The sequence below is a fragment of the Panthera leo genome, chromosome D3 (assembly GCF_018350215.1).
Source record: "Panthera leo isolate Ple1 chromosome D3, P.leo_Ple1_pat1.1, whole genome shotgun sequence".
In the NCBI taxonomy this organism is placed as follows: domain Eukaryota; kingdom Metazoa; phylum Chordata; class Mammalia; order Carnivora; family Felidae; genus Panthera; species Panthera leo.
This window is the reverse complement of record NC_056690.1, coordinates 32,534,536-32,555,570: the sequence shown is the minus strand read 5'-3', so window position 1 is coordinate 32,555,570 and position 21,035 is coordinate 32,534,536. Positions and strand designations below refer to the sequence as shown.

The 21,035-nt window shown below is 37.6% G+C and overlaps 1 protein-coding gene across 7 annotated transcripts in view; it reads right to left on the bottom strand.

The window, feature by feature from the left end:
* Positions 1-21,035, bottom strand: part of SPIRE1 (spire type actin nucleation factor 1) — a 198,820-nt gene that overhangs the window by 128,032 nt on the left and 49,753 nt on the right. The window contains exon 1 of one of the 7 annotated variants that reach the window (XM_042909580.1): positions 2,599-2,632. The exons of the other annotated variants lie outside the window; for them this stretch is intronic. Coding sequence (XP_042765514.1) covers positions 2,599-2,610 — 12 coding nt within the window. The 5' untranslated portion in view covers positions 2,611-2,632. Of the gene's footprint in view, positions 1-2,598; positions 2,633-21,035 lie in introns of those variants that run through there. 7 annotated transcript variants of the gene reach the window in all.

Below are 21,035 nucleotides of genomic sequence, written 5' to 3'. Positions count from 1 at the left end.
AATGGTACTGAACTACAGGATATCTACATGCAAAAATACAAATCTAGACACAGACCTTGTAACTTTCCCAAAAATTAACTCAAAAGAGATCATAAACCTGAAAGGAAAATGCAAAATTATAAAACTAAAAGACAACATGGAGAAAATCTAGGTGACCTTGGGCTTGGCAATTTTTTAAATACAATGCCAAAAGCACAATCATGAAAGAAAAAAAATGATAACATGAACTTCAATATAATTAAAGTTCTGCTCCAAGAAAGGCACTGTTCAGAGAGTGAAACAAGCCCCAAGACTGGAGAAAATGTTTGCTGAACACATACTGATAAAGGACTGGTATCTAAAATACACAAAGAACTCTAAAAATCAGTAAGAAAATGAACCCATGGGGCACCTGGCTGACTCAGCTGGAAGAGCATGCTACTCTTGGTCATGAGTTTGAGCCCCATGTTGGGTGTAGAGATTACTTCAATAATTAAAAAAAGAAAGAAAGAAAAAAAATGAATTCTATTACACAAGGAGCAAGTGATTGGAACAGACAACTCACCAAAGAAGATATGTGGATGGCAAATAACATATGAAAAGACACTCAACATTAAATGGACTAGGGAACTCCAAGTTAAAACAATGAGATCCCACTATGCACCTATTAGAATTGGTAAAATCCAAAACACTGACATCATCAAACACTGGTGAAGATGTGGAGCAACAGGAATTCTCATTAATTGTTTGGTGGGAATGCAAAATGATCCAGCCACTGTGGAAGACATCTGGTAATTTCTCACACAACTGAGGATATACTCTTACCATAAAATCAAGCAATTGTGCTCCTTGGTATTTATCCAAATAAGTTGAAAACTTATGTCCACATGAAAATCTGCACACAAATGTTTACAGTGACTTTATTCGTAACTGACAAAACTTGAAAACAACCAGGATGTTCTTCAGTAGATGAATGGGTAACAGACTGTGATACATCCATACAATGGGATATTATTCAGAGATAATAAAAAGAAATTAGCTATCAAACTATGAAAAGATATGGAGGAACCTTAAAAGTATATTGTTAAGTAAAAGAAGCCAATCTGAAAAAGATAAATACCACAGGACGTTCTAGAAAAGACAAAATATGGAGAAAGTACAAAGGTTGCCAGGATTTGGGGAGCTAGAAAGGAGATGAAAAGGTGAAGCACGGGGGATTTTTGAAGCAGTGAAACTATTCTACATGATACAGTAATGTGGATACATGTCATACATATTTGTCAAAATCCACAGAATGTACAACACAAAGAGTGAACCCTAATGTAAACTATGCAATTCAGTTGTTAAAATAATAATAATAATAATAATAATAATAATAATAATAAGGTATCAATATTGGCTCATCAATTGTAACAAACGTACCACACTAATGTGAGTTCTAAATAACAGGGGAGGGCACCTGAGTGACTCAGTCAGTTGGGCATCCAACTTCAGTTCAAGTCAAGAGCTCATGGTTCATGAGTTCAAGCCCCACAATGGACTCTCTGCAGTCAACGCAGAACCCATTTTGGATCCTATGTCTCCCTCACTTTCTGCCCCTCCCCTGCTCATTCTCATTCTCTCTCTCTCTCTCTCTCTCTCTCTCTCTCTCTCTCTCTCTCCCTCTTTCTCTCTCTCTCTCTCCCCCCTCCCTGGAGGAAGAAAGGGGTATGTAGGAACTCTATACTTGCCAACCAATTTTTCTATAAACCTAAAACTGCTCTGAAAGAAATATTCTATTAACTAAAAAAGAGAGAGAGTGTACTTAAAAATACAATGTTGGAAAATAGATGAAAAATGGGCCAGAGTAGATATGGGAAGACCAATTAGGAGGCTACTGCAGTAGTGGCCAACTCAGGAATGATGGTTTCTTGGGCCAGGGTGATAATAGTGTTTAGACAGAAAATGCTGAGGATCTGAAACAACTTCACAGGTAAATGGATAGGAGAGAGGACTTGGCAATGCATTAAATGTAGGGAAAAGGAATCAAAGTGATCCTTAGGGTTTTTAGCTTGGACTAGTAGAGAAAGTGGTACCATTTACTGATATAGAAAATTGGAGGAAAAAGAGATTCAGAGAGAGAGATGGTAAGTTCAGATACCTGTGGGAAACATAATCACAGATGTTAGATCCGCAGCTAGGTGGACTGCAGAAGAGAGTCATGAACTGGGGTCATAAACTGGGATTCCTTGGCAAATCATTGGTCAACAGAGTCATGAGAATATATGAGAGAGCTGAAGGAGTGAAAACACACAAGGGAAGAAGAATCAAACACTTAATGAATGGTCAGAGAATGTGAAATCAAGATATAAGACTGTAAAGGAGCACTAGTAATGGGGAAGGGACAGAAGGATGAATAAATCAAATGATGATATCACAAAAATCTAGGACTTTAAGAAGGAAGACACAGTCATATGTATTGGACGTGGGTGAGGAAAGGTCTAGGACACATACCTTGGATTTAGTGAAGCAGAGGTTACTGGTAGCTTTAGCAAGGGCACTCTGGGTAAGTAAACAGTAGTATGTGTACATAGTATGATCAGAAATTGTTATGAAAATAGGGGTGCCTGGCTGGCTTACCTGGAGGAGCATGTGACTCTTGATCTTGGGGTCATGAGCTCGAGCCCCACACTGGGTGCAGAAATTGCTTAAATAAATAAAATTTAAAGAAAAAAAGAAATTTTTATGAAGACAAAGGGAAATGTGACAGCAGCCAGACATGAAGCAGCGCAGAGGTAAGATTTTATTTATTTATTTTATTACCCTTCAAGACTACAGAGCCTTAAGTATGTTTCAGTGGTGATGAAAAGGAAGTAGAAGGGGGAAAGCTGAAAATAATGAAGAGATCAGAGTTACTGACAGTGACAGAATAATTATTATATGACCTTCCTTGGGCAAATCTGACCTCCAAAAAATATATATTTCCCTAAAATTCAGACATGCTTTTTCTTCTTTGCTTTTATTACATGGCAAAAAAGTCCATTTGCACACATATCAGAATTATTCACTATTATTTCCTGAGCACTTTTAATGTGGATATATAATAAATTCTTTAACATGCCATTCTAAGTCTTTTACCTTCTAAGCCCAGTGAACTTTTCCATGCACAGCTCCACACTGTGCATATTATTTCAATCATTTTCATATTGCTGTGCCTTTCTTTATCCACGCCACTCTGCCGATGGCATTTCTCTCTGACAAATCCTACCTATCCTTCAAATCCCAGCTCAGTGTTACCTCCTGTACGAAGTATTCCTATTCACTCCAGAATTGATCATTTCTGCCCTCGTCAACTTTCTTGCTGTTTAACTGACTTTTAGCATAGTACAGGTGACTATTAACTGTACCAAGAACAGCAGAATAATCATACTTTTCAAATGTAGATGAAAACTAAATACACTTCTAAATAACCCTTAGGTCAGAGAAGAAATCTCAAGGGAAATTCAAGAATATTTTATGATAATGAAAATATATACCCAAATCTGTGGGACACAACTAAAGCAATGCTTAGAAAAAAATTTATTGCTTCAGATGAACAGACAAACTCCCTGAAAGGCACAACTTACAAAAAGTTGGAAGATCCCAACACTGAAAACTATAATACATTGCTGAAAGAAATTAAAGATCTGGGTAAGTGACAAAATACACTAAGTTCATAGACTGAAGGACTAAATATTGTTAGAATATCAGTTCTCTCCAAATTGGTCAATGCAATCCCAATCAAAAACCCAGCAGAACTTTCAGAGAAACTGACAACCTAATTTAAAAATGTATATGGGATAGCAACACGAATTTTGGAAAAGAACAGCACAGTTGGATGACTGACACTACCTGATTTCAAGACTTACAATAAAGATGCAGTAATCAAGACTGTCTAGGGGGCGCCTGGGTGGATTGGTTGGCTGGTTCGGCTCAGGTCATGATCTTACAGTTCGTGGGTTCGAGCCCCCGCATTGGGCTCTGTGCTGACAGTGCAGAGCCTGGAGCCTGCTTTGGATTCTGTGTTTCCTTCTCTCTCTGCTCCTCCCCCACTTATTCTCTGCCTGTCTCTTAAAAATAAATAAACGTTAAAAAAAAATTTTTTTTAAAAAGACTGTCTAGTACTGGTATAAAGGTAGACACGTGGTACAAAGTGTCCTTAATTAATCCTACCCTATATGAGCAATTGATTTTAAACAAAAGTGCCAAAGTAGTTCAATGGAGGAAGGATATTTCAACAAATGGTGCTGGAACCACCAGATGACTACAGAAAAAAGTAATATGCCTAGATCTCTACAACATACACAAAAATTATTTTTAAATGTAAATATAAGTATAAAAGTTAAATCTATTACACTTCTAGCAAAAAAACAGGAAAAATCTACACAACACTGGTAGCTTCTCACAGATTTTAAATATTTTCTATATACATTTTCACGTTGTCAGTGAAAGAGGCAAATATTTGTTATACAGGACATAAAAAACACTAATCACAAGAAGAAAAAATAAATTAGATTTCATCAAAATTAAAAACTTTGCTATTTAAAAGACAATGATAAAAAAATGAAAGGGCAAGTCACACACTGGGTAAAAGTATCTATAATATATACGTGTGTGTGTATGTATATATATGACATATATATATGACAAAAGATTTCAATCTAGAATACATTTAAAATTTTAAAACTCAATACTAAGATAAAGAATCCAATAAATAATGGACAAAAGATCTGAACATAAATTTCACAAAAGAAGATATACAAATGGCTGAAAGCACGTGAATAAGGCTCTGTGTCATTAGGGAAATGCACATCAAAATGACCAGATATTTTACATCCTCTAGAATGGCTAAAATTTAAAAAACTGACAATAATAAGTACTGGTGAGGATGTACAACTAGAACTCTCATACATTGCTGGTGTGAATGTGAAATGATACAACCATACTGTAAGTACAGTTTGGCAGTTTCTCATAAAAGTTAAATATACTTTTACCATGTGACCCATCAATGCTACTGCTAGTTATTTACCTAAAAGAAATGAAAATATACATCCAAAAAAGGCTTCATACATAAATACTCGCAGCACCTTTACTTGCAATAGCCAAAAACTGGAAACCACCCAACTGTCAAGCAACAGATGAATGGATATACACTGCAACAGATCTACCCAGTGAACTACTAACCAGCAATAAAAAGGAGCACACTACTTTTCACAGCAACACAGATGAATCTCAAAAACATTCTGCGGAGCAAAACTGTGAACACAGAAGTACATTCTGTATGATTACTTTTACATGAAGTTGGAGCTCAGGGGGAACTGACTACAGAGGGAACTCTCTAGGGTGATGAAATGATTCGGGTGGAACTTATGTGAGTGTACAAATTGTTAAAAGCCATTGAACTAAACACTTAAAATATCTGCTTTTGTTATATTTAGGTTACACCACAAAGGTGGTTTTTAAAAAGAACTGAATACAGTATTTACACTGTGAAGAGAATAGTGGACCAGCAGTCATGAGATGGAATCTGCTCATTATGCGATGTGTGACCTTGGGTGGGTCACTTATTCTCCACAGATCTAAGACTCTTCAAGAGTAAATTTAAAGAAAAACCAATTAAAGTGCTTTCCAATCCCAACAGCTACAAGAATTAGAAAATTGAAGAATTTGAATACTAAAAGAAAATACATAGGTTATAAATATATGAAGTTTTGCTTATGGAAATGCCATGGTTGAAGAACTACAGGGGTTAACTTGACTTTTTTTCTGTAAGTAGGTTTTTGAGTAAATTGCACTTTAAGAGGAGTAAAGACAAATTACAGCAAGAGCTATCTCTGAAAACCCTAAACATAATAAAGGGAACTTGCCTGCCCTGTTTTGTTGGGACATTCAATTTTGGAACTGGTTCCCAACTTAAACAACAAAAAACTCAGATCTTAAGGACGTTTAGGAGAGGAAAAAACCATACATGCATACATACAAAAAGACAAGGACAATCAAATCTGAACAGCTAAGAACAAGACAGGAAATTTCCACCACTAAGAAGGAAAAGCTTTACACACACACACACACACACACACACACGCATGCACACACATACACATACTGAATAAAGCTTATTTTTAAATGACTGGGCCTATACATACAATGAAATACTGTTCAGACTTAAAAAGGAATGATATTCTGCTATATGCTGCAACATGGATAAACCCTAAAAACATGCTAATAAAATAAACCCAACACACAAATACAAATATGGTAATTCCACTTATATGGAATACCTGTAATAGGTAAATTCCTAAAAACAGAAAGTAGATTAGAGGTCAGCAGGGTGTTGGAGAAGGTGGAATGGGAGCCATTGCTTAATGAGTACAGAGTTTCCATGTGAGATGAGGAAAAAGTTTGAGAAACAGTGGTGATGGCTGCAAAACATTGTGAAGATAGTGCAAATGAACTGTACACTTAACATGGTTAAAATTTTATGCTATGTGTATTTTATCACAATAAAATGTCTGATTGGGGCTGCTCAGTTTCTTAGGAAGTGCTATGACTCAGCAATATTCAGAAAGGCCTGATTCCTCATATCTGCAGGGGTTACTCGGGTTTCCAAAAAGAAATAAAGGGACTGATTTATCTACGTTTCTACTGGAAGCATTTCTCTGTTAGAACCACACACAGCTCTGCTTCACACTACCACTCTGTTTAGAGTGCTGAGTGCGCCTGTAGTTTGCTTGAATCATCAAGGCTTTGAATCCGCCTGTCACCAGCATTTGACACAGCTGACCATATCTTTTTTTTAATCTTCTTCTGATTCCACACTCCTCTAATTTTCTTCCTCTTTGACTCACGACCTTGACAAGAGAAGCTTTGATGGAGTAAGTCTTGGTGGAAACATGAGAAGAGGACATGGAGGCGGTGGTAATGGATAGAAATGTCTCTTTCTGCTTATTTCTGAAATAATATCCTTGAATAGATGTTTGGTACAGATGCAGGGAAGCAGATTGGGTAGTGGGAGAATGTGAAAGTTCTCTTCAGGTTGCGTTTCTTGAGTAAAAAAAGTACAGCTGCAACTGAGAGTGAGGCGGGAGAAAGGAGAATAGGGTGTTGGAGGCACGAAGAGAAAGGTTTGAAACAGTTTCCCAGCCATCAAGAAACACTGGTCCATTTAAAACCCCAAATTTATCATGTTCCTCTCTTACTAAAACCCTTCACTATGTCTTTTAAAAACGAAGTACACTACATTAAAGAATTTTCCCACAACTCCTGGCACATATAGAAATGCTTTCTTCAGTTGGAGAGAAAATTACACCTGGTTTGACAGGGTGTTCCCACGATCCCAGCCAAGCCCCTAGGCCTAAGTGGCAGACCACAGTGACTGCTACGGTTATGGAAGGGACAGGTATCTATCACAAATTAGTGTAATGACTGTGAGCTGTAATTTCATTTCATGCACAGCCTCATTTTTAATTAAAACTGGACAAAAAGCAATGAGGACAGCGTCAATCCACAACTATACCACATGTGAGATGCTACAAATATTTGTCAATTACCAAATAAAAAACAAGGGGATGCAAAAAAGAAAAAGGGAGGAGTTCACCTGGGTGGCTCAGTTGGTTAAGTGTCTGACCTCAGCTCTGGTCATGATCTTGTGGTTTGTGAGTTCAAGCCCCATGTCAGGAGGTTCTGTACTGACAGCTCAGAGCCTGGAGCCTGCTTCCCATTCTGTGTCTCCCTTTCTCTCTGCTCCTCCCCTGCTCATGCTCTATCTCTCTCAAAAACAAACATAAAAAAAACAAGGGTATGCAAGTGAAATCTGTAATAATGATATTCATATTAATAAAAGCATCCTGATTATAATAGAATAAGGCTTATTTATGCTTATTTACTGATAGCATATATTGATTGCTTCACTTATATTAAATTGGAAGTGAAGGTCTACAAAACAAATCAAGTCTTTATTTTTTCAATTAAAAATTAGAACATGGGCTCTTGGGTGACTCAATCAGTTGAGCATCCAACTCTTGGTTTCAGTTCGGGTCATATCTCATTTACAGTTTTGTGAGTTCAAGCCCTGTGTGTCGCTCTGTGCTGGCAGCATGGAGACTGCCTGTGATTCTCTCTCTCTGCCCCTCTCCTGCTTGCACGGTCTCTCTCTCAAAATAAATAAATAAGCTTTAAAAAATTAGAAAAACATTTTTCCTTATAACAGGGTAATTTCCTAAGCAATTTACATAACTAATTTTATTAAAAACAAGATTATAAAATAGAGTTAATGGCCTAAATGAGCATCAACTGATGAATGGGAAAACAAAACGTGATATAGCCATACAGTAGCTTATTCAGCCATTAAAAGAAATTTTGTACTGATACATGCTCCATAAATGAACCTTGAAAGCATTATACCACCAGCCACAGTAGGAATATACTATATAGTTCTATCTCTATGAAATGTCCAGAACTGGCAAATCTTATAGAGGAGTATATTACTTGTCACCAAGGGCAGAGACATTGAAGGAAATGAGGTATAACTGCTAATGAGTATAAAAATTCTTTCTAGAGTGAAGAAAATATTCTAAAATTGATTGTGGTGATGACTGCACAACTCTGTGAATAAATTAAAACCACTTTAAATAGACAAACTATATGCTATGTGAATTGTATCTTAATAAAGCTATAACAAATATACATATTGGTGGCTCAGTTAAGCATCCAGCTCTTAGTTTCGTCTCAGGTCATGATCTCACAGTTCGTGGGATGGAGCCTGGCATCAAGCTCTGCACTGAGAGTGTGGAGCCTGCCTAGGGCTCTCTCTTTCTTTTCTTTCTTTCTTTCTTTCTTTCTTTCTTTCTTTCTTTCTTTCTTTCTCTCTCTCTCTCTCTCTCTCTCTCTCTCTCTCCCTTTGCCCCTCCCCTGCTTGCACCCTCTGTTTCTCTCAAAATAAACAAACATTTAATACACACACACACACACACTAAAGAATATTATATGCAAATCTTTGTCTTGAAAAGCAGCAACACTGTATGATCGGGGATTTAGTCAGATCTGAATAAACTGACAGGAATATGCTAGTGTACTTTATATGTGTTCTGAGGCACACTAAAATCTGAGACATGGTGAGCCACAGGAAGAACTGCAAACTCCTCGGTGCACACAAGGCCCCTTATGACCTGGGCTCTGCGTGCCACTCTAGCTTCATCCCCCACCATTCTGTGTCCCAGACATGATCTAACTATTTTACAGTGTTCATGCCTCTGTGTCTTTGCTGATGTCATTCCTTCTATGCAGACCACTGCGCAACTTAACTATATATATATATATATATATATATATATATATATATACACACACACACACACACACATACACACACACACACACACACACACACATCTTCTATTTATACTCAGTTAAACGTGGTATTTGGGAGTGCCTAAAAGACACTGTTGAACACTTAAAAATTTTAACTGTTTCATGTATGTTGCACAACAAAGGGACCAAGTCCTATTATAAGCATCAGCTGATATAGTTTATGTGAAAGTACTATATAAATGTAAGATGCTATAACTGCTATTATCAAGATAGATCCAGGGGCACCTGGCTGGCTCAGTCGGTGGAGCATGCCACTTTTGATCTCAGGGTTGTGAGTTCAAGCCCCATGCTGGGTGCAGAGGTTACTTAAAAATAAATAGTCTGGAAAAGACACAGAATAAAGAAAATGGAGACTTTTCTGAGGGAAAAAACTTCACTTTTCTTATTTCCAGATAATTCTTCCATTTATCCTGAAAGATAAAGTTTGTGTCATTAGGTCTCTCTCCTGTGCCTAGCAACACCTTGAACATGGCAGGTAATCTGTAAATGCCTGCTGAACTACTAACACTTCACTGAGTTTCCCAGCTAAGTAATGAAAGAAAAGGATTTGAGAATAACCCACAAGTGTGACCAGGAATCCCTGAGAATGAGGAAGATGTCCCATGTCATCAAAAAGCACAAAATAATCATGACATTTAAGTTGATGATCCTATGTTAGTCATTTCCACAGAAAGTTGTCAAACTACTTATTTAAAATATTATTAATATAGTACTTTGAACTACACAGTAACTTTTATCTAAGTTGCTTAATGCACTTGATTAGCAACCATTAATTAAGTTTCCATACTGCACAAAGTATAATTTCCATTTTGAAAACAGGAAAACCAAAGCACTGAAGATAAACAACCAAGATTAAAAGGTGAAAATAAAAAATTAAACAGCCATGCTTTTTTTTTACTCTATCCTGATTAAATCGGAAAATACCATCCCCACTGATATTTTTCCTTAACTCTATATAGTGAATCAAAATTCATTATGAGAGACTAATGCTCTAAATGCTTAGTTTCAAATACAGACAAGGAACTTGATGAACTACTTTTTCAATCATAGGTTTCATTAACAGTTGTCTGCAACCCCAAAAGGTTCACATTCCCATGAAGTTTGCTCCTTGAAGGTAAATGAATATCCTAACTCCACAGATGAATCAACTCAAATAAAACAGCATCATGAATACAACAAACCAAAATCAAAATTGGGTCCTTTGTGTCCCAGTCAACTTTATACACCATAAATCATGATAAATGTTGACTAAGAGAATCAGTATCTTACAAATAGGAAAAAGCCTAAGATCTCCAGTCCAACCACTCAATCTATGCATTAGTCCCCTTTGGCTATATGTTTCCAATGATTGATTTTATTGATGTAAGGGCACAGAGGCATGTTCAGCCAAATGATTTCCTATAGAGCACATGAAAAGGATGTAGGAAAGCTTAAAGAACTATTTAAGAAAAAGGAAAATTTTACCACTGCTCTTTGGTGTTACTCAAATGGTGATGACCAGCTATCCTCCAGCTTAACTTGGTTTATTTCCTTGTTTTAGGGAAATTGTGGCCCACCTCAATGAAGCAGATCAACAGATTATCCAATGATCAATTTTTCTCTTCACAGTTAACTGTATCAAGAGTCACAAATTGTCTTGAAGTAGAAAAGCTGTCTCAAAGAGGAAAAGTCTCAGTCCAAATTATTGCAAATCTAGCTGATAATCATATTATCTGGGGGACTGTTTGTCTGTTTCTTAATATATGTATCCAGGCTCCAAATCAAACCTATCAAATCAAAATCTCTGAAGTATGTCCCAGGTATCAGTGTATTTGAAAGCTACGTAGGTAATTATTAGGATCACCTATCCATTCATTGATTCATTCATCAAATCTTCACTGAGCACCTATGTACCAGGTACCACATCTAGGGGTGCAGTGGTGAGGTAAACAGGCATGCTGGACCCTGCCCTCATGGAACTTAGTACAAGAATCAGAGAGACAGAATGAATATCCAGGTGGGGACTGCAACTGGAGAGTGCAGCTCCTAAAAAAGGGACAGCAGCTTTACTTTTCCAGTTGAATGTTTCCATGTAGAAATCATGATGAGGGGCAGCTGGGTGGCTCAGTCAGCTGAGCGTCCAGTTCTTGATTTTGGCTCAAGTCATCATCTCACAGTTTGTGTGATCCAGCCCCGCACTGAGCTCTCCACCGACAACGCAGAGCCTGCTTGGGATTCTGTCTCCCTTTTCTCTGCCCTTCCCTTGCTCATGTCGTTCTCGTTCTCTCTCTCTCTCTCTCTCTCTCTCAATAAATAAATAAAGAAAGTTAGGAAAAAAAGGAATGCATGATAATATTGCCATACGTGATTTTTCAAAAAGGCAAGAAAAAGAGGGGTGGGACCTAAAACAAAATATGACATATAGATAACACACAAAAAAAGAAATGTCTCCAAATATACCAGAAATTATAATAAATGTAAACAGGAAATGCATGTCTATTAGAAGACAAACTCTTAAATGAGATTTAAAAAAGAGAGATAATCTAGCAACATACTGTTCACCATAAACACACCTAAAACAACACCTAAAACAAAAAGAATGGAAATATACATGCCAGAAAACGCACGTCAGAAAAAAGCCAGAAAGAAGAAATTAATATCCAAAGAAAAGAGAATTTAAGGAAAGCAGTATTTAAAATGGTAAAAAGGGACATTTCAAAAAAATAATTATGAACTTGCCTGCCACCAAACAATACCACTTCAAAACATAACCTCAAATATTTTAATTTTAGATTTCACTTTGTAATTAAGACAAAGTGAAAATGATAAATCCTTAGTCACAATAGGAAATTTTTTAAATCTCCTTCAGAAACTTATTAAACAGATAAAAAATAAAATTATGATGAATATGATGAACAAGCCAAATGGAAAACATACATATACACACACACATGCCTGCATATGACACACTGGAATAGTAAAACATTTCACCCTGCAAAGAATATGCATAATTTTTCATTAGAAAAAGAAAAGTTAGAGAAACTAAGTAACCAAGAAACTTCAAGAGAGGAACAGCAGAGAAATGAACAGCTAGGGTCCCATCAGACAGTTGGCTTTGAGTGATGGCAGCAATTCAATTGTCATAGGGAAATAATTCAAACAACTGGTTCCTTTGCTGAAAGTTATTCATCTCTTCTACACATTTAAAAATACAGGAAAGACTAGAAATTTAATAAAGCACTTAAATTACCAAAAACATAAAAATCCTTCTTCACAGCTCAGTTATTTTGCCACCATAATCTTAAAACATTAAGTCCTAGGGGCACCTGGGTGGCTCAGTTGGTTAAGCGTCCGACTTCAGCTCAGGTCATGATCTCATGGTTCATGGGTTCGAGCCCCACATGGGCTCTGTGCTGACAGCTCAGAGCCTGGATCCTGCTTCGGATTCCGTGTCTCCCTCTCTCTCTGCCCCTCCCCTGTTCACACTGTCTCTCTCTGTCTCTCAAAAATAAATAAATGTGAAAACAAAAACAAAAACATTAAGCCCTAAAGCATAAACTGTTATTCCCACAAATAATTTGGTTAGACTCATCTCCACATTCATGCCTTTGCCCATAAGGTTCACAAGAACCTTATGAACAAGGTACAATTATTGTCCCCATTTTATAGATGAGGCACAGACATATGTGAGGCAACCTTTCCAAGATTACACATCGTATGATTAGTGGAGCCAGGATGTGAATTCAGGAAACAGACTTCAAAGACTGCTTCTTTAACCCAATATGATATTGCCTTTCCCCTATGCAGAGACATCACATTACTTCCAGTTGTACATTAAAATTTATTAGAAATGACAGCTAACATTTACTGAGCATGAACTATTTGTCAGTGACCATATCAAGCATTTCACATGTATGGGTATCATTAAATTCTCATGATAATTCTATCATTAGGTATTTTTCTTACCCTACTTGCTTCTGATAAAGAAACTGAAGCACAGAGAGGTTAAGTAATTTGCTCCAAGTCACACAGCCTAAAAGTCACATGAACAGGCAGAGCCACTAAAAAGAAAGTACCACCTAAGCCTGTGGCAGTCATGGAGTGGTAAAGATTATCACGTATAAAATAAGATTCCAAGAGATGATGTGACAAAGTGGGAAGCGTACGGAATGGCACAAGCAGACCTAAATCTTGATTCCAATTCTCCCACTTAGTAGCTTTGAGCTCTCAAGAAAAAACTTAATCTCTCTGGCTTCAGGTACCCAGTCTATAATGAGGCAATGCTACAGTGGTTCCAACATTGTTTTTGTTGTTGTTGTTGTTGTTGTTTTTAAGTGAGAGAATGAGTGTGAGCAGGGCAGAGGGGCAGCAGTAGAGAGAGAGAATCTTAAGCAGAATCCACGCTCAGCATGGAGTTTGACATGGAGCTCGATCCCACAATCCTGGGATTATGACCTGAGCCAAAATCAAGAGTCAGATGCTCAACCGACTGAGCAAGCAAGACACCCTATAATTTCAAATTCTAAATTTTAGTGCTGATAAGGCAGCCAAGGCAACTGAATAAAAATAAAGTTGGATCGGGGTTCCTGGGTGGCTCAGTTGGTTGGGCATCCAACTGCAGCTCGGGTCATGATCTCACAGCTCGTGGGTTCAAACCTCGCTTCAGGCTCTACACTGACAGCTCAGAGGCTAGAGCCTACTTCAGATTCTGTGTCTCCCTCTCTTCTGCCCTTCTCTCCTGCTCGCACGCTGTCTTTCTTCTCTCTCAAAAATAAATAAACATTAAAAAAAATAATAAAATTGGATCAACAGGCCCAGGAAATTATTCTAATAGAACCCTCTATCAGAGCAGTTCTCAACATCTGATTCAAAGAACAGCTGCTTCACTGTGATGCCGGTTAAAAGTCAAAGTCCCAAGCTATTCCCAGGCCTGATGCTGACTGGGAATTTATAGGGAAGGATCTGGGACTGCACATGGTAACAAATCCTTAAGTGACCCTATACACTTTGCATTTGAGAAGTGCTGCTCTAACATGCACTAGATTGGAGTCCACTGACTTAGGGAGAATCCAGCTCAGTGTAAATGATCTATTCTACCTCTTATGCTTACTGAAGTCAGGAATTCTTTAAATTGCTTAATTTAAAAAAATTAACAGCTTTCTTAAGATCTAATCACATACCATATAATTCACCCGCTTAAAGTATACAATTTGGTGGGTTTTAGTATGCTCAGGGTGTTATGCAACCATGACCACAGCTGTAGAACATTTTCATCACCCCAAAAGAAACCCCATACCCATCTGCAGTCTCTCTCCATTTTTCCCCAATCCTATCCTTTCTCCCTCTTGTAGACAACCATTAATCTACTTTCTGTCTCTATAGATTTACCTATTCTGGATGTTTCAAATAAATGGAATCATACAAGATGTGATCTTTTGTGACTGGCTTCTATCACTTAGCAAGCCTTATTACATGCTGCATCTATGCTACAGCATATATCAGTACATAATTTCTTCTTATTGCCAAATAATGTTACATAGTGGGAATGTACCACATTTTATTCATTTATTCATTACTTGATGGATATTTGTTTCTAAAATTGCCTAATTTTAACAGAGAAAATAGAAGATTAGATTAAAATTTTTTGCATTAAGATTTTTGCCAGGTAGGGGTGCCTGGCTGGCTCAGTCAGAGGAGCATGTGGCATTTGATCTCGGTGTCATGAGTTCAAGCCCCACATTGGGTGTAGAGATTACTTACTTACATACATACATACATACATAAAGAAACCTAAAAAAAAAAGATTTTTCCAGGTAAATATTTGCACATACACAACCTGTTCACTACAGTAAATCTTACTACAACGTAAGAAATGTACTACTTACGGTTAACAGCATACTTTTACATTATTTACTGATATTAAAACAAATAGGCTACCAAAACGTGAATATGATCATCACATGTTTAACAGTGGAGACTTTTATTTCTAAACCAAATCCTGTTTCTTTCAAAACCAGTTGTTAAATCGTGACTCTGCCCCCAGAAGGTTATGGCTTCTGTACTGGAAAATTACCGACATCACTTTCCAGTTCACAATTGCTCTCCTTGTTTCACTTTTTTTTAACCTCTGTGGACTTGCTCCAATCTACTTCACAGACCTTATTTCTTTCTACTCCCTTTCTTACTTGTCTAGTGCTGACCTACTAATTGTCTTTATAGGCAAATCTGTCAGCTTGTGAAAGCACTTCTATTCAAAACTCTGGAAAACTACACTGATTTTCCTGAGTATTCTTTTTCTTTTTTTTTAAACTTCAGAGTTCCTTTAGTAAGCTCTCAATTTAATACTTAATCCCGGTTTCAATTTAAATTTCTTTTCCCACCTTAGACTGGGTCAAAGTTTTCTTTTAATACTTGACAAGTTCCAAGGCACAAACACCTTTCCCCTGGACTCAGTGTGGTCTGGACCACACCTATTTTGGTCACTGTTGTATTCCCACTGTTGTAAAACCCAGCAGAGAGCATGGATACTTATTCACATGTTATTCATATTCCTGTTGAAAGACTGAATAAAAAGAGGCACTTGGGTGGCTCAGTCAGTTAAGCAGCGACTTCAGCTCAAGTCATGATCTCACGATTCGTGGGTTCAAGCCCTGTGTTGGACTCTGTGCTGACAGCTTAGAGCCTGGAGCCTGCTTCCCATTGTGTCTCCTTCTCTCTCTGCCCCCTCCCCTGCTAGGACTCTGTCTCTCCCTCTCTCTAATAAATAAATAAATACATAAATAAATAAATAAATAAATAAATAAATATTTTTTTAAAAAGACTGAATAAAGGAAAATACAGCTTAAAGTAGATTTTTACAGTAATAGCTAAGATCTGTTGAGCTTACTTATGTGGGCAGGGCTTGTGGCAATAAATATCTTCACACATTATCTACTTAATTCTCATCACAGTACTATTTTTTTAATTTGAGAGTGTGAGAGTAAGCACGAATTGGGGTTTGGGGGGAGGAGAGAGAGACAGAGAGAGAGAGAATGAATTCTAAGCAGGCTCCACACTCAGCACAGAGCCTGATGCGGGGCTCAATCCCACAACCCAGGTACCATGACCTGAGCTGAAATCAAGAGTTGGATGCCCAACTAACTGAGCCACCCAGGCACCCCTTATCACAGTACTATTAAATAGACATTATGCATATTACCCTGTCTCCGTTCTAAAGAAGAAGAAACTGAGATTAAGTAAAATGATTAAAGATTAATTAGCAAGGGAGACAGAGCTCAAACTCTGGTCTGCCTCAAAGCCTATGGACATAACCAAATGAACAGCTCTATTCACACTGAGTCAAAGGCAACAGAGGGAAAGCCGGAAACAGAAAGTTTGGAAGCAGGGACACTTGTGACCACAGACCACACCACTAGGATGGCAGGCCAAGGGAAGAGGTCCAAAAGCAGCTTAACCCTCTGGGGTTTCCAGTAAAGAAGGCAGGCACCCTCTATCTACAACCTTCCTCCAAACACACACAAAGGCACAGCGCAAAAGGCACCCAAACTGCCAGTACACATAAAATATTCCCCTCGGCTCCTCCCCTCCCACCCTGTTGCTAGCAAAGTTGCTCTTATGTAAAACTAGCTCATTCTGCATGGTCCACACCCCATTATTTCTGAAGTAAAAAGCTTCTGTGCTAAACTGAAAAAACAAGCAGAAAAGCACAACCTGAGAAGAGTCAGGCCAAGGACAGCCACTAACCAACTGCCAGTTCCTTCTGGTTCTAATCCAGTCACAGCCACCATCTCAATGCTCATTTTTATCTATGTCAAAACAGGGAAGCAGAGAACAAGTTTTTAAGCATTAAATTACAGAGAGTAATATAATGCAACAATGATATTAATTTATCAAAATAAGTACTTTCCCACTGTCCATATACAATTTGTCTTCATAAAGCAAATACATGTTGATAAATAACACAGATTTATACTTTTTAAAGGTTTAAATACATAATAAATACACTCTCAGGACTAGCTGGGCTATGAGGATATTTTAATCTTGCCTCTTTCAGTAACATCTTTCCTACATAGCAACTGAAATGCCATTCTAAAAGTTATCTCCTAATTTCTGAACAGGTTACATTCTGAAGTTCCCTTTCAGGGTGGTCTGACAACCGGAAATGATTTTTTTTCGTAAAAAAGCTATAAAATGTTCCAATTGTAGGCCACAATAGACTATTTACATTGTAAATACAGTACAAAAGTGGTTTTGAGTCCCACGCTCACCCTATAACCCTCTGAGCCCCAAGAGGGGAGAAGGGCGCACCAGCAACATAGAGGTCTTGAGCTAGCTATGAAAAGCAGCAATGAGAAAAGAAAGACGTGAGGACTCCTGAGGAAGCCATTCTCAACACAGGCAGGCAGGGGCAGGCAGGAGCACTGCAGTTTCCTTGGCCAAACAGGGTAGCGGGGCACCCTTTCTTGAGTGAAGGACCTCTGATATGCGTAAGTTATTGTTTGTAGTTTGTGAAATGGGTTTTGTAACTCTCATGATTTCTTCCACCTAAATATAAATTCACTGGAAAAATAGCCAAAATAATATCTTAGCCAAAATAATATCTATAAACATACGTAACAGTGATACAGCAGTGAACCAAACAGACAAAAGTCCCTGTCTACCACAAAAGCCCCTGTCCTAGAAGAGGGAGACAGACAATAAACAAGATTAATAAATAAATTACAATATATCAGAAGGTGCTATGTACCATGGAGGAAAATAAAGTGTGAAGTGCTGGGGGTAGCAGTGGCAGCAGTGTGCAATTTTAAATCAGTCAAAGTAGATACTTACATCAGATAGTTTCATAGGAGTAACAGGAAGGAGGTGAGAGGGCAGGTGTGTAAATATCTGGGGACAGTGTTTGAAGCAGGTGGGACAGCCAGTGCAAAGGCCCTAAGGAAGGAGTGTGCCTGGAATGTTCTGTCAACAGTAAGGTGGCCAAAGTGTCTGAAGAAAAGTGAGTAAGAGAGACAGCATGAAATGAGAAGTACTGGAGCACCAGATCACAGGACTTTGCTGACTATTATAAGGACTCTGACTTTACTCTGAGGGAGATGGTAGCCACTGAAGGTTGTGAATAGAGGGGTAACAATGACATGACTTATGGCTAAACATGAACGCTCTGTCTCTTGACTGAGCACAGACTCTGGTGAAGTAAGAGCAGCGGGAAGGAGTGCTGGTGAGGACTGGCCAGTTCCTAATTATAGTTTGATTAGCAAATGTGAACTCACATTTGCTAACTCTCTGTTAGCAAACCCATCTTTGCTAACAGACTGATGGTTAAGTATTAGAAATCAAAGAGGGCTCCGAGGTTTCTGTCTTGGTTAGACATGGAAGACTTTAAGAATAGCAGTTTGTGGGGCGGGGTGCATCAGGAATTCAGTTTTAGGCAGATTCAGTTTGAGATGCCCATTAGGTATCTCAGAGGACCAGTAAATTGGCAGGCAACTTCAGGGGAGCAGTACAGGTTACAGATATCAAGCTGTAAGTCGTCAGCACAGAGATGATATTTAAAACAATGAGGACAGATGAGATCACTGTCCTAGATTCAAGAGCTTCAGTAGAGAAAAGAATTCACCAGGATTTCCTTTTTCTAAGATAATGAAGAACTGCCAGCAATTTGAAGTTACTTACTGAAGATACACTTGAAGGGCTCTTTAAATGCATGACAGGAACAATCTGTTAAACTAACATAACATTTTAGAAAAATGAATAATCCCATTTCTCATTCACGTATGTCTTCTCTCAGGAACAACATTCTTTTTGATGTCTGGTCATCAGAAAAATCCGATCATTTCTTTCATTCTGAAAGTGAGTTTAAAGATCATCTGATCCAATCGTTTTGTTGTACAGAAAGGAAGATGAAGGCAAAGAGAGGTTAAACCACCTGCTTAAATCCACACAACTCATCCATAGCAGACCACAATACTGGTCTCCAAACCCAGCCTCCCTTCCACTCTACTGCCATGGCTTTTTCTGATGGAGAAGTTCCAGCTGGTCTTCCTACAAAACAGTGGTCCCCAGCCTGTCTCTACCCTCACACACCTGGTCCTCATCCACTCTCACCACAGGTGGAGATAACTGCTGATGCAGGGAGAGGGCTAAGCAGCTGAAAAAGCGCCTCAGGAGATTCTACCACACCTACTCTCACCCCGAAGTGTGTCCAAGAGGGAATCGCTGCCGTAAGGCGTTATCAAGACCAACAAAAAAGGAAAAGGAAAAAAAAAAAAAAGGAATTGTCACTTAATGACTATACAGACAGCTGTGGAGATTTCATTTCCAGTATCTTATTTTTCTGTCACTATTAGGTTCTCTGATTCCTATCTAAGGATTTGTGGAATGGTTACTCTTCTCTTTACCTGATCAAAGCCCAATTACTATGAGCCATCAGCTACCAAAAACAAAACAAAACAAACAACAAAAAAAACCCAAAAAACAAAAAAAGAAAGACATTAGCTTCATGTATAGTTTTAAATCAATTTAAACGATAATTACAAAACTCTCGTAAGAGTTAATGACTAGGGACTGGGAAGGAGAGTAAAAAAAAAAAAAAAGCGTTAGTAATTATTACTTAAAACGGGCTTAAAGTATAAACAGAAAATATCATCTTTTAACTAAAATCTGCTTAGAAAGCAAATTATCTACTTAGAAAAGTTAAGACCACATAATGAGAATTATTATCACTTAACTATCAATAGACGAATATAGTAAATAAAAGATCAATTCATTTGATAATGCAAAATACTAAAAATTAGTCAAAGTTTAACAATATGAAATAATAGTTTTTTTCTTTCTTTTTTCTTTTTATTCCAGTATAGTTAACAAACAGTGCTGTATTAGTTTCAGGTGTACAATATAGTGATTCAACAATATGAAATAATAGCTTTGAAAGTATTTTGCATACTATAAAGCACCTTACAAATAAAAGATTATTTATTATGCTTATCTAATAAATAAAAAACATGAGATTGTTAAAGATCACCACTTAATGATACACACTGGAAAGTGGGAGATGCTTCATGCATTCATTCATTCAAAAAAATATTTACTAAGTTCCTGTTATACACCAGCCCTACACTTAGAGCTGGAAAATACAACGGGAAATAAGACATAGTTTCTTTCCTGAAGGAGTTTATAGTCTACTGAGAGATGCACACTTAAGAAAGCATGCAATTAAAACACAGAAGACTGAGTGCTTCTAGGAATAAGGACAAACTACTACCTATGAAGCACACTGGAGGGGCAACTAATCCAGTCTTGGAAAACATCTAAGAAGAAGGAATGGCTAAACTTAGGTCTGAAAAAGTGTGTATTAGCTAGACAAAGAGGGAAGTATGTTATAAGCAGAAGGAATGCGATGGCAAATGTGTGGAACTTAAAGAGATGATGAAGTTTTCAAAGCCTTAACAGCGAATCAATAATAAAGAATAGGAGGGGAAAACAGATGATGCCAGAGAAGTATGATCAAATGTACTCTATTAAATGAATCAATATATAGCTTAAATACTGAGCAATGAAGGATCAGTTAAATTATAGTATATCCATACAATAAAAATACTATGAAACCATAAAAAATGATGCTTAAATATTTGGTAACATGGAAAATGTTCATTAAAACAATATCTATTGAGCATCATTATTGCACTGAGCTA